Source organism: Zootermopsis nevadensis, unplaced genomic scaffold, assembly GCF_977971745.1.
Source record: "Zootermopsis nevadensis isolate Lab colony 2312 unplaced genomic scaffold, Znev_1.0 Znev_ptg000025l, whole genome shotgun sequence".
Classification (NCBI taxonomy): Eukaryota; Metazoa; Arthropoda; class Insecta; order Blattodea; family Termopsidae; genus Zootermopsis; species Zootermopsis nevadensis.
This window is the reverse complement of record NW_028259157.1, coordinates 7,279,417-7,293,994: the sequence shown is the minus strand read 5'-3', so window position 1 is coordinate 7,293,994 and position 14,578 is coordinate 7,279,417. Positions and strand designations below refer to the sequence as shown.

General features: G+C 34.8%; 1 protein-coding gene and 1 long non-coding RNA gene across 2 annotated transcripts in view; one reads left to right on the top strand and one right to left on the bottom strand.

The window, feature by feature from the left end:
- Window positions 1–14,578, bottom strand: part of LOC147872633 (uncharacterized) — a 421,094-nt gene that overhangs the window by 179,356 nt on the left and 227,160 nt on the right. The gene's annotated exons all lie outside the window — the stretch shown is intronic.
- The window catches only part of apolpp (retinoid- and fatty-acid binding glycoprotein apolipophorin), a 58,420-nt gene that overhangs the window by 17,318 nt on the left and 26,524 nt on the right, over window positions 1–14,578 (top strand). Inside the window, exons 16-30 of the mRNA XM_022067295.2 lie at window positions 447–707; window positions 2,225–2,421; window positions 3,104–3,253; window positions 5,052–5,276; window positions 6,439–6,513; window positions 6,686–6,900; window positions 7,499–7,628; window positions 8,311–8,474; window positions 8,743–8,948; window positions 9,540–9,672; window positions 10,278–10,522; window positions 10,781–10,913; window positions 11,095–11,349; window positions 11,950–12,231; window positions 13,557–13,728. Coding sequence (XP_021922987.1) covers window positions 447–707; window positions 2,225–2,421; window positions 3,104–3,253; window positions 5,052–5,276; window positions 6,439–6,513; window positions 6,686–6,900; window positions 7,499–7,628; window positions 8,311–8,474; window positions 8,743–8,948; window positions 9,540–9,672; window positions 10,278–10,522; window positions 10,781–10,913; window positions 11,095–11,349; window positions 11,950–12,231; window positions 13,557–13,728 — 2,843 coding nt within the window. The remainder of the gene's footprint in view (window positions 1–446; window positions 708–2,224; window positions 2,422–3,103; window positions 3,254–5,051; window positions 5,277–6,438; window positions 6,514–6,685; window positions 6,901–7,498; window positions 7,629–8,310; window positions 8,475–8,742; window positions 8,949–9,539; window positions 9,673–10,277; window positions 10,523–10,780; window positions 10,914–11,094; window positions 11,350–11,949; window positions 12,232–13,556; window positions 13,729–14,578) is intronic.

The following is a 14,578-nucleotide window of genomic DNA, read 5'->3' as shown; positions in this document are numbered from 1 at the left end:
TTTAAAACCTGTATGATCTGAAAAAATAAGCCTTAAAATTTTAACTGAACTGGAATTTTAATTTAAAAAATAAATTATTTCAGACAAATGTGAAAAAGGCATGCATAAATTATATTTTCTTGGTACTTGACAACTCATCATGCTGTCAAGACACTGAGGTCCAGTACATCAACCACTCTTAACTTGTCATGTGGGGTGCGTGCTACTGTGGCACTCACTCACAGTGGCATCATTCATTTCAGTGTGTAACACTGCATTGCGAATGAACTTGAGTCTAAAGATCATTATCGGTCAAGTGTAGTATAAGTCTGTGCTAACTTACTCCAATAAATTTTTGAACAATAATTATGAAATAAATAATTGGACTTTCTTACTGTGCTGTATTTTTAATCTTGTTTGTTGTACAAACATATTGCATCTGATAACATTTATGTTTTCTGTTTCAGTGCTGCTGTAGAACTTGTGGGTGAATTTGTTGTGGATGCTTATGCTGTTGAGGCAGGACTGAAGGTGGCTAATACTTTGCACACAGCTACTGGAACAGATGTTAATGTGAAAGCTACTGATGGGCGTGGAGTTGATATTACCTTGGGCTTACCAGTTAAGAAGCAGGATTTGATTACACTAAAGTCAGAAGTGCTGACTACCATTCATGAACGTGGAAAATCTGAGGTGGATACTCCTGTTACCTTTACAAATACACCAAGGTAACATGTCACTGAAAAATTCTATTCATTATGTCACCTAGAATGTTGCTACATCCATTGTGCCTTTTTGCATGCAAGACAGTGCAACATGAGTTAAGACACCATTTAACTTCATAGACTGAGGCAACATATAATACATAATGCTGGAATTAGAAGTCATATTTAGTTCTATATTTTGAAAAATTCAAAATCCTTCTGATATTCTGCATATTGAAGATGATTGTCTTGTGGTTGTTATGCCAAGTAGTCTGGAAGACTGCCAGACTACACAGCACACCAGCCAGAAGACATTCATCTTTGTACTAGCTGCTGTGAGAGCATCAAATCTCAAATTCTGTATAATAATATCAATGTTTGATTTACAAATAAACATATCATATGTATAACTTTTACATGTAATTTATTAATTGTAATGATGTGTTAATTTGTTACATGGGATATTTCACAGTGAATCAGGGATGAATTCTTTCATGCTGTTTTCTTTTCCATAACTGTTCTCTACATTCTGTGTACTAGTCATAACCATGTTAAAATACTCTGGGTAGTAAAATTATATTAAAATTAAATTCAGAATATATTCTATTCATTTTAACAATTCTAAAGTAATTAAATCATATAAATCTGTACTGGATCTCTAAAGTCAATTTTGACATAAATAAGTAAAGGTTGGTTGGTTGGTTGGTTGGTTGGTGGGTGGTGATTATTTATTGTTAACAGATTTTGGGCCTTATAGGAATATATTTATGAATTTGTGTTATAGCCATTGCCATGGTAGTGTTAAGGGATTTTGGGTCTTAAATGGGGTAAATTTATGACTATGTAATTGTACATCTATAGCCTGCTATATAGTTGTACTTCTATACAGTGTAGCATGGTTATTATAACCTCAATATGAGATCTTGTTAGACATTAAATCACATTATATCCTTTAATTAAGCAAAGATAAGTAATTATTTTAATGTTTTGTTATATAGTACTTAATTTTAATTTGTATATGCTGCTTTGAGATAACAATGCACTTATATAAAAACTATTTTACTTGTCCATAGACTACTATGTGAGTATACTTTTATACAATATAGAAAAACAGATATTTTCATATTATGTGCTGCTTTGTTACACATTTCAATAAAAATGTGTTTAATGTTCTTGATGGACATTTGTCTAGTGTGTGTATGCTTATATACATACTGGAAAATGACTGATTAGCATCTGTGTTATGTTCCTGGGAAACAGAACATTAAGTGACACACTGTTAATTGATTGGATGTTTGGACAAGAATTAATAAAAATAACTGTGATATGTTTTGCCATTTGAGTTCTCTAAAAAAATTTAATAAATCAAATTTGTAATGTAATTTCTTGAGGAAAGTAATACTAAAGAATTACAGGAAGTAATGATATAATTTTAAAATTATGATTACATTTATTTAATTCCTTGTTTTTTAAATTATGCTTTTATGATTAAAATATACCACTGTGCAGAATAATAATGGAGCTGGTTTACTTTGTAATAGGAGGGATTACCATGGATGTTTTGACCAACTGTCTCCTCTCATTGGCCTAACATTCTGTGGAACAGTGAACTTTCCATGGGATCCAATTGCAGCAAAGGCTGCATTCTATCCACTTAATGGTCCCAGCAAATTCTCTCTGACAATTGAGAGTGAAGATGTAACGAGCTATCACTTCCATGCCTCTTACAATAACAAAGGTAAGGATATCTGTCCCTGTAACTGCTATTAAATGTAATTAAACATACTGTTTAAGCTATTGCATGATATAGTTTTGTTCATAAATATGAATTTCAAGAGCTTCATATTGATTGAGTCCTTAATAATAGGTGTCTGCCTCATAATGTCTCTATAATGTGCTACATTTGCTTCCCTAATATTCATCAAGCCTAAGTCAAGCTTAAAAATGTTAAGTAATGTAATGTAAATAAAAGGGATGTGTCAAACTTACCCTTGCACTGTGATCGTTAACTGATCTCTTGTGCTTCTCTGTTCTTCTACTCTGCCAGTAGTCCCATGCCAGCAATAAAGCACAGTATCCTATTTAGCAAGATCTCATGATAATTACCTGGTTTCAGAAAATGCCTGCCAAATGGTGAAAACATGAAAAATTCTATGTTAAAGAGCTCTTTTGTTTGTGGCCATAATCAAGGTCTCCCTGCAGGTCCTTGATCTTTCAAAGTCCCTGGGTCCTTTAAAAGGATTGACCTCCTTAATTAGGTATTCCCCTTAGACCTGGGCCTTACAGGCACCCTGATCAGGGCCTCTGTGGACTTGGGTACTGCCATGTACCCCAGTTTCTACAAGTCCTCAGTATTACAAAGTATGAAGTAAACATGTTTAATATACTGTTATTGATGAATTTGCATTTTCATGTCTCAGACCCAAACAAGAAATCCCTGGAATTGCTGCTAGAAACACCTAACTCCAAAACAGATCGTAAGTTAGGGCTGATTTTGGAGCAGACATTACAACCATACCAGGGACTCAAGGCTCAACTAAACTCACCTTGGAAACATGTGACTGCTGAATGTAAGTCTTAACACAACTTTACCAGACATTAGAAGTTTCCATGCTGTAAACAAGATATAAAAGCTGTCCCACTATACACCATGTAGGTGCTGGGGGGGAAGGAGAAGGAGGTATAGCTCCTACTTTTTCTTGATCTTGGCACTATATGGGGGTGAGTGGTCAGCATCACCACACCCTGGCCACACTTTACCCACAGGTGGAGGCTGGGTGGGCTGCAGAGCCGGTCTGATCGCAGAGGCTAGAGGAAAAATCCTCTGCCCCCCGTCGGGGATCGAACCCCAGTCATCCAGTCCGTAGCCAATCACTATACCAAATATATCATTTTGAAACTGATCCTTCTTCTCTGGCTGTCTTTGGTGTGTGGTATTATCATTGAAAAAGAATCTGTCCTGTCATCTATTGGAAGATATTTGCAGCATCATATTAACATTTCTAAAGGTATTATGAAAATACAAAACAAAATGACTTATATCTTAATTGCGTCATGCTTGTGTTCTTCAATACAATAATTTTATTCACCGTCTTTACACAAGCTTATAGATTGTTTAAATCACATAAAATTATAACATTTCAACATTTGATATTGTTACATTTTAAAATGACGACATGTTTCGATGTTCATTCCATCATCGTCAGGTCTATCAATTAAAATTAAAAACTGTTGCACTTGCTGCCCTGCGTATACTGATTTTTTCTACCCGTTAGATTTTATTTGTTTAACCTCCAGGCTTCTTCCATTTAATTTTGAAGACTGCGCCTGGATGTCTTAAATCGGGTTGTGTGTGAGGTGCGTGTCCGATATTACGGAGCTGTAGACTGCAACAGTTTTTAATTTTAATTGATAGACCTGACGATGATGGAATGAACATCGAAACATGTCGTCATTTTAAAATGTAACAATATCAAATGTTGAAATGTTATAATTTTATGTGATTTAAACAATCTATAAGCTTGTGTAAAGACGGTGAATAAAATTATTGTATAAAACAAAATGAGTGTATTTCTGCTGAAGATTCTAGTGTGGAAAGATTAATATTAAATTGCTGCTTAAGATAGCTATATTATATTATATCTTTCTTGGATTGGCATGGTTTGTGGAGCAAATTTTTGGATCAGTTAATCTAACTTCGGTTTTATTTCAGTTTCTTCAGGAAAATCAGAGTCCTTGTAGTGTACAGTGTAGGAGATGTGATTAATACCATGGGCCTCAGAGTAACCTATAGCGTAAAAGTTACTGGAGTTCATTTTAACAACGATGTTTGTTTTGAGGCCATTTTTGGGATTTGAGACGTCTTTAGTTTAATTGTAATGAATATAATAAAAAACCAGTACATCTGCGTTTATGTGTGTATATACATTTATGACAGCTTCAACTTCTCACAGTGATAATACTGAACAGACACTGATACTCTTTACATGAGTAAAGAAAATAATAGATGCCTTAATTCCTTATTTGTTGTAATTTGTCAAAGTATTGAAATACTGTTCTCATGATTTACTGTTAGTGATAGAACACCATAATTTTGAACACGATATTGTGTTATGTTATACAGATTTCATTATTGTTTATTATCCACATTCCTTCGGAAATGCAATTGACAGAAGTTTTCTTATGACTGAAAATACCTATATTTAGGATTCTACTGACTGGCCTCTAATTTCATGCCCCCTATAATTCCAAAATTAACATATGTAACTCGCTTGCATGGCATGCAGAAGTGACTGTAACATAGATATATTTGGATAGAGTATAATTTATGGTTTAAAATGTAAGAATTGCATGTATTGTATATTTCAGTGGCTCTCACTGACTCAGACAAAGAACTTTCACTCCTGGCCAAGCTGCTAAATGATGCTGATGAATACTCTGTGAAACTGGGAGCATCTGTGACTGGTGATCCGAGCCATGCCACGTATCACCCTCTTCTGGAGTACAGGACACCAAAGCAAAAGGCCAGCCTCGTTGTTCAAAAGGGTGCAAAGGGGCGACCAGAGAGACTCACACAACATTATAGTGTTGATGGTAAGATGGATGAGAGTTATCAGAACTCTGTTGAACAGATTTTGACATGGTGAGATTTCAGGTTCTCACAGCAGTGAGAATGAAAATGACTGCCTCCATCATCATCCCTTATCATGGAGCAATATAGCACCTCTGGATTGTCTGTAAGCTTCTACCAGACTACATGGCACAGCATCAGATTTTGGCATTTTGATTTCAATTTAAATAACAGAATTAACAATTGTTTTGTCAGAACTGTTTGGTATCTTAAATCTTAGACAAATTTGCAAATAAATTCTTTATCCAGTCTAGGGATTATCAGTCTTCCTGTTTCAGGGACAGGTAAAAATGCACAGTTTTCTGAGGACTAGTATTTTATCTGTCTCATGTTGTGCAGTACAGATATTGGTCTACATGTGTAATTATTATGAGCATATCTGAATACATTTATTTGTATCAAATCTAAAACTTCTTGACGATGGTGAAGAGTCAATTGAATAAAAATTTACTTGGATATTATCCATCGTCTAGTAATAAAACGTAAAAGGACGTTTCGGAGATGGGGCTCTATCTCCGTCTTCAGGTTCCTACTCAGTTGGGCCCACTAGATAGAGCTAATCCCTATCTCCGTTTTATTACTAGACGATGGATAATATCCAAGTAAATTTTTATTCAATTGACATTTATTTGTAATGTGATAATCAATAACTTCATGTGATGTTAAAAGTGAAAAGACTTCATAAATAGCAAACACTAAACTTTTACAATTACAGTTTGTGCATGTGGGCATATGGTTTAATTTGTCAGATATATTTTTCTTCCAGTGATCTGGGGCTTGTAAAGCTGCTCCAGCTCCCTCCTGAGGGATACAGCACTCAACCCAATAATTGTCTTCCTCACTTCTTCCCTGGTCACACAGTTAAAGACCATAAAGAAACGCAGGAGTAATGTTGAACAGAAACTATTTAATTGTAAAGTAAATTAAAAGTGAAGTAGAGTTGCTACTTGTAAAAGAGTAGTTTCCAGCTGTAGTAAAAATATGTAGCATACACTAATTAAAATCTGTGGACCAGCATAAATTGCATACTGACAGCAGTTTATGAACCATCAGTTGAGAAATTGCTATATTCCCTTTCATTTGTCTGATGATTGTTTATTATATATGTGTCCTTTTTCTTTTTAGGTTCTGTTACTGTGGAAAAATCTTCAAATTCAAGAAAGTTCACTTTCAATGATGTGGTTTTCAAAACTCCTAGTGGTCAGTACAACTTCATACATACACAGAACTTGCATTGTTTGTGGATCAGAAATCTGTTCCGTAAAATATTTTGAAACTTGTAAAGAAGTTACAAATCTTACAAAATATGCAGATGTTTTTAACATGGTCTTATCTAAGATTTTGTATATGTGAAAATATTTGTTTCCTGCAGGTGAGTACAAGGTGGATGGTACTATTAGTACAGAAACAGGAAGTTCCTTCAACACTGACCTGAAAGTGACATATGGAGAAAAGTATGTGCTTTTGAAGTCAGGTTTAAAGAGACCCTCTCCATCAAACCTTCATGCCAACATTCTTCTTCATCCATCACAGTATCCAGACTTTGGAGTCAACCTTATCTGGGACTACAAGAGAGACAAAAATAATGTAGGTTGAGTATACATGCTTATTATTTAGTGCTGGTTCTCTTAATTTAAGGCACAATGTCTGATTGTTTGTTATGTGCAAGAAATTTGTGCATTCAGAGATGTGCAATCTAATATTGTGACAGTAACCAAAGACCATTGAGCAATATCATTACTGATAAGAAATGTTGACAGTGTCAAGATTAAAAATAATTACTACTTTACTAACTAACTAATTCCATGGAGCAGAATCATTGAGGACCAATGAACAGTTTTTATGGTAAGTTCTACAAAAATTTGTCAACACATTCCAGTTTTGATTAAAATCATTTATCAATAACTACACTTCACATAAAGACCAACTTGTGTTTCTGCATATTGAAATGACTGGATTGGAAATCTCAAGTCAGGCTTACTACCATTTAGTGGAATCCTTCATGATGGTGTCAAAACCCACTCAGACAGCTCACCAGTGCAAAGGTCTTTGATTCCAGAAATTCTGTTGTCAATGTTGCCTTTTTTCCAAAGGTAAAAGGTTAACTTCTGGTGAACATGCCAGAATTATTACAGTATGCATATACATCTTGTTTACTCATAATGTAATTTGCTTCTTTTATTAGTTTGAAAACTCCTTGGTTGTGGTCCATGGAAAAGATGCTGAAAACAGTGATGCACGTGTTACACTCCACCAGTCGGCCCATTACCGTTATGACAATATCAATAGTTTTGAATTCTCCACCAAGAATAAAGGTGAGTGTTCAGACAGTGTATTTATATTATCATCCACCACTTAATCTAGGTGATACAAGTGGCTATATTAGCGCATATTGTAATTTGCTACATTTTACTTTGTTAAAAATGTAGGCAATGGTGGGTGTGGATAAAACTGCTGTTGCCCATGAACATTTGAAATGGTGGTGTGAGTGTGTTTAAATTAGGAAACATTCATAAAGAGGAGGTCAGTTTGAAAGATATTACAAATAGTAATCAAGGGAGATTCTGGTTAGAGATAGTGCGGTTAATACTGAACATTACTAAAATAACCACATTACATGGTTTTTGTAAGAAGTGTTATACTGGTAAGGCTACAAAGTTGGTAGTGTAAAGTTTCATGATGGGATTATGGTCTTATTCCTCCCATGATTGCCACTTGTTTAGAATGAATTTTAGAAAACTTGGTTGTAATTGTCCAGGTGATTCGGTTACTGACTTTGTGACATGATGGCCTAGAAGTAAGACAGAAGGCCTTTGGTTTGAGACCAATCAGATCCAGAGTAATTTTTTTTTTTGCCTTGCCACTAAAACATTTTAAATTCTGTCATTTCTATAAATATGCACCAACTAAGACTTATCAAACTGGTTGCAGCCTTCACAAGTTAAACAGAGGGTTTGTTTTTTACATGTATTGATTTTTTTACATTTTATCTTTCAGTAACCTACCCTTTACTTGGTATTGTTGGAAAGTTTGATGGTTCAGTAACTCGTAAGAGCCTCCATATTGATGTTGAAGCAAGTTATGAGAAACATAAGTTTGAGTCTGAGCTGACTGCAAAGACTGGGGTCCACAAACCTGGAGATTATGAAGTGGAATTTGATGTATGTAATATTAATATTACTTATCATTAGTATTTGTACCATGCTGCAAGTTTAAGATTAGTGTGTGATAATATTTTCTCACCACAGATTTTTTTATCTCTGGTTGTCTACATCTTATGTCAAATTGTGACTGGAAAGAGTTCACAGGTTTAACATGGGGATGACCTGAGCAGCTATAAGCACTGGACTATTATTTTTGTCACTTGTTCTATCTCAATAACAGTCCTCAATTACCACTGTTCTAATTCATAATTTGTTTTTCTTACAGGCTAAAATTCTTGATAACAGCATAGAATTTGAAACAAAGCGTGAAGTTATATCTCCTGATCAGTCCAAATTTATTACTGATTTAGAGGTGAAACCTGGTGGCAAATATCAGTTGAAAGCAGATGTAACCCACCATTTTGAAAGTAGCAATATAAATTTTCAGGTTGATGCTGTGGCCAAAGTTCATGGAAAACCTTATGATTACAAGTATGTATAGTGAACAGTGATTATAAAGTAATGAGTGTAAGTATCAATAGGTTTCATGGTTGGACATGGGTTGATAAATCATTATGAACAAAATAATATCATTTTCAAAACATGATCTGCTGTAAATGTTTGTAGTATAGCAATAATAATAGGAGTAAGTAAAGGTAAAGTAAAGTTTGTCCCACTATACGCCATGTAGGCGTTTGGGGTGAGTGGAGGTATAGCTCCTCTCTTCCTTGACCTCGGCACTAGATGGGGGTGAGTGGTCAGCATCACGCCCCGGCCGGCTTTACCCCCGGGAAAGGACCCCGGTACCCATTGTAGAGGAGGCTGGGTGGGCCCCAGAGCCGGTCTGGACGCAGAGGCTAGAGGAAAAATCCTCTGCCCCCGTCGGGGATCGAACCCCGGCCGTCCAGCCCGTAGCTAGTCACTATACTGACTGAGCTATCCCGGCTCATATAATAATAGGAGTAGTAAACATTTTGTTTTTCATTAAGTGTTTGACTAAATTTTTCATGTGTAGTAACTCAATGGTCTTTTTTTTAGTGTTTTTAATTTTCTGCTTTCAAATGGATCCATTGTTTATTTTAGGCTTGATTCTGGGCTGGTGCTGAATCAACAGCTATTTGATGCACATTATAAGGCTTCACTTGGCAGCACTGATTACGTTGACATCAGTGCCAAGTACAGCAGGTCTAGTGGAAATCCATCTGGAAATGCCAAGGTAGAAATGCCATTATTTATACCGTTAAGGCTGGGCCCACACGACCATATAAAGTACGTTCGTTGCAACAGATGTACTTTTGTACAGATGTAGGTGAGGACACCACACGAGCACCAATTACCATGGCAGCTTGAAAGGATTTAGAACAAAAATAATAGTATTGTCTGTACTTGCAAATCAGAATTCTATGACGGACGTCACGATGTGCGTTACAACGGACGTACTTTGTATGGTCGTGTGGCCCCAGCCTAAGGTAGCAATAAAATGAGTGACTTGTCAATCAGCAGCAGTAATGGAGAGCTTGTATGCCTCTGGAATTGAAAATTACACATTAGACTTAGAAGAAATGTAAATGACTGCTAAATCCCAGAATATGGAAGAAATGTGCGTTAGTAAAAGTGAAAAGTTTGGTATTATAAATTTACCATTGTACACTGATGGTTTGTCTGTTAACGTAAGTGATTTAACTTGTATTGCGTATGAGATGTTATGGTGCGTAACACTAAGTTGTTCCACTATACGTCATGCAGGCGGTTGGGGGGAATGGAGGTATAGCTCCTACTCTTTCTATAATTAACATATTTGCTGAATGTTCTTTTTAACAGGTCTTCCTCAAGGAGTACTTACTTGGAAATGGACAATTCAAATATTCTGCTGGTAAAGGCAGTGCTAACTTTGTAATAGATATTCTAAAGATTGACCGAAAGATCAAGGGCACAGGAGACCTGCAAGTTTCAGGGTCTCAACATGTTGCAACTGTTGATATCTACTACAATGCAGACAAAAACCAAAACCAAAAGATACATTTTCATACTGATTCAGATCTCAAGAAAGATGCCATAACCTCTAAGTAAGTTTGTATGTGTATTCATAATAATTTTTTGTGTTAACGAAAATCAGTTATATTGCAAGCAGTTCATAATACATTTTTTACAGGGTAACTTTTATGGCAGATCACACTGCATTAAATGAGTCTTGATTACAGAGCTATACTTATGAGTTTGCTGTAATAGGGAAGATTAAGAATAATTCTTTGTGTTACTATATAAGCTGCAGCTGTATAAATGTAATCAACAGCCATGTGATCTTATAAACATATTTGCTGCAGGAATACACTTGTTATCTTGGATTACAAGACTGAATTCAATGTTAAGGGAAAACTAACAGACAGACTTGATAATGGACAGCTTAAAGGAGATTTTGACCTAACTCTTCCAACTGGACATCACTTCACTGGCAAGGTTGGTACTGTTGTTGTCCAGTGTTATGTTGTTTAGATATGCTTATAATTTAAGATTAATATGATTGTTGAGCATTAAGTAATAGCACGTGTGCTGCTTTTACTATCGGTATAGCTTTTAGGATAATGAGGGAACAGATTTTCTTCTTGAGAATCTTAACAGTTTTTGGTATTATTTCCAGTTGGACCGAACCCTCCACGTGAGACCCTCTAACAGTGAAGGTGATGTAAAACTTGAATTAACAGCACAAAAGTCACATTCAAGTGAGCCTGCTAAAGTTACTTTTGAATTTGCTGCCAAGAATGTTGATACCAAACAGTATTCATTTGATGGACAGTCCAAACTTGCTTATCACTCACCAAGTGGCAAAGATGTGGCTATTCTTATATCTGCCAAGAACATTCCACAGCGAGAACAAAGAGTAATTGAAGTACAGGTGAGAACAAATACAACTGGAGAAATTATTACAAATAAAATAACAAATTTAAAGGTGTATAGAATGATGAAGTGAAACTCTTTAGAAAGTATTAAATTTTGCTTTAGGGAATGTTATTGTTATTTACCTTTTGTTTGGTCTCTAGTAATTAATGATGTAAGTCATGTAATTTTTAGTTTTGTTATGGTATTCCAACATTGCAACAGGGTTGATGTCCCATGTTTTATGCTTCACTACTAAATACTATGTTGGTAGTGATCACTATATATGCTTAACTGACATAATTATGCTATTTATTTTATAAACAACTTCCTGCTACTTTGTTCATCCTTTGTGTATAAAGATGATTGATGCAAGGTGTGGAAAAGTGAAACATTTATGTGGAAGTGAGTAGCTGTAGAAGATATCATATCATAAAGCATTAATAAAGGTAACATAGACTACATGGCACTACAGCCTAGAAAACAGCCATCTTTATGTAATTACCTCAAATGGCTGGTATGGGGCATTTAAAGCCTCACCAGGTAGCATGATATTGAATGCGTTAAATTGAGACTCACTAAATGTGGTTCCAGTGTAAATTAAGAATTAATATTTCAGGGAGCTTTGCAAGGTTCTCTGATTGGCGAAGCTGTACGTGTGGAATTCAACTCTGAGATTTATGAGCCATACATAACATACAAGGGACATGGCAGTTATGGTACTGGGGCCATAGTCGATCTGTCTGGAAAAGTGAGCAAAACTCTACAGCATCATGATACGTTCTATAAGGGACCATTCTCTGTGGACACTGTGATTGAACTGAAGTTGCCAATTGAAAAAGTCAAGCATATAAAGTATGTGTCTGCTCTTAATGGAGAAATTGAAGAGAATAAATTGCAGGTGAGTGTTCTACTTATTAGTGTCAGACATGTGAGGAGGTAGTGATGTAATGTACAAGAAAATATAACTGTACTGGGCTTTGCAGAATATGAGCACAGAATTAAAATTCTTAATTATTTTGCACATAGTACCAGAATAATAATTAGGTTGTACATAACTGGAGCAGTTGGTGAGACTTTAAGAGTTATTAATTGCCCATTTCATTTAAGGGGACTGGGAGAGAGAGGAATGTCAAAATTAGTTTAACTTAATAAGATTTAATAACAAGATATGCTAATTAAGTATGCTGTTATAATTTTTGGTCTCTTCATCTTCCACATTGGCCCTCTTGACACACACAGAGACTTTATTTATTTCAATTATGAACCATTTCCCTTTAATTTTTATTAAATATATGCACTTTTTCCTGTACAATTATATAACGGTGCTGGAGGCCATTTTTTAATGGAGGAACTGTGTGTTTGGATTGGGTTGGGTTGAAAAGAGGAATATAGGGTCACTTGCACATTATAGAACATCTCAAAACTTGGCTTATTTTGATACAATCATAAGTATTTGCTGTAAAAAACCTAGACCTAACAGAAACTTGATATGCCAAACTGCACCCTCCAAACTTTCGCTGAATTTGAATTCTTTTGGTTACCAGATCAACACTAACTCTTATAATCTAACCAACCAGAACAGTAGTAACAGTGTGCGTGTTAAATGTCAGTAATGAAATGTGAGAGAAAAGTTACAAATATTGGAAATAACAGTACAGAGCATCAGACAAGTATATGAGCAGCCATACTTTGAGTTATGAAGATACTGAAAATATATATTGTAAGTTATTCAAGTCGGTATGGATATGAGAATTAGTATTTAAAAAGATGATGCCAGGTTGAAAGGAATTTGGTGATTATTTGTGTGCTAGTTCCAACTATACTGGGGGCAGTTAGCTTTCTAAGGACAAGCATCACATTAATTTGACATTATACTGTTAAAATAATAATCTAAAAATATGAATATATTAAAATTTAATGTCTTTGTGTGGTAACAAATCAAGAGGCATTTTGCCCAGACTGAACATTCATAAGATTATATCAAATAATTAAGTTATCTGTCTGCCATACTCATCATTACACATTTCAACTAATATTTTTTGGGCAAAGCTGCTTTTTTTTACAAGAGGCTTATTTATTTATTTCTCTGCCTCCATTTCCTTACCAGTCTTTGGTGATGGAGGCTGAGACAGTCTCCAAAGATTTGGAAACTAATTACATGCTCACATGGCATATTTCATGATAAGACTTCATTGTAAAATAATTTTTCTGTTTGATTTCTAGTTTAATTTAAATGAAGTGTATGACTGGGATGATAAGACATTAAAAGTGTCTGTAGAGACAAACATTGAACCTGAGAAGGGAAGTAACAAGTTGATTCTGACTCTTCCCAACAGTGAACCGAAGACATATTCTAGTAATTGGTACTTCAATTATAATGACTTCAAGACAAAAGGTAATACAATATTTGTTATAGGGGATTATTGTCTCTCAGCTCTGAAATTAGTGATATGCAATTATACAATACTCAATGAATAGCAAATAAAATACTGTTAAGATTTAAGTATTGTACATTGTAAGTATTGTGGTTTTTACAGTACTTATTAATTTATGTGGGAATAAATGAAAAATTTAAAATATCAATTAAGGCATTGAATGGATTGTAATATAGTTTATTCGGTTAGAATGTACTAAACACTTTATTTTATTGGTGGAATTGCCAGTAGTATTTATAATACTGTATTTTAAGGTATTCTGTGGTACGTTTTCACTGTTTGAATCAAGAATCCATGATTATTAATTTCATAATCATAATTGTGTAATGTGAAACCCTTCCATTCTATGCCCCATCTAGATTTCTCTCTATCCTTCTGGTTGCTGTGGTGTGGTGATAAATGTTTTTTATTATTGTAAAGACCTATCAATGCCTAAATGTTTCTTGAGTGGTTTCAATTCAAGTTTGGTCCTTAAAAGATTGTAATGTTAACACAATTTTGAGATGATATGCCATTTTTATCTCTGATTTTTGCTTTATAAATTCAATGTAAATCTTCAGGCAGTTGAAATTAATTTATAGAGCTGAAGTTTCTTTACGTCATGTCTCATTTCTCCAAAGTTGGTAGGAGCAATATTGATTCTGTGAGATAGAAGTTTTCAGTATAAAATAATACAACAAGATCTTTAAACAAAGATTGATGCATTTTATTATTAACTATCAAACTTTTACTTCCTTAAGGTATATTGTTGTGTTTTATTGACTTCCATCCAAGTGATCAGGTGTTGATTCCACAGTCCATTAAGAGTTT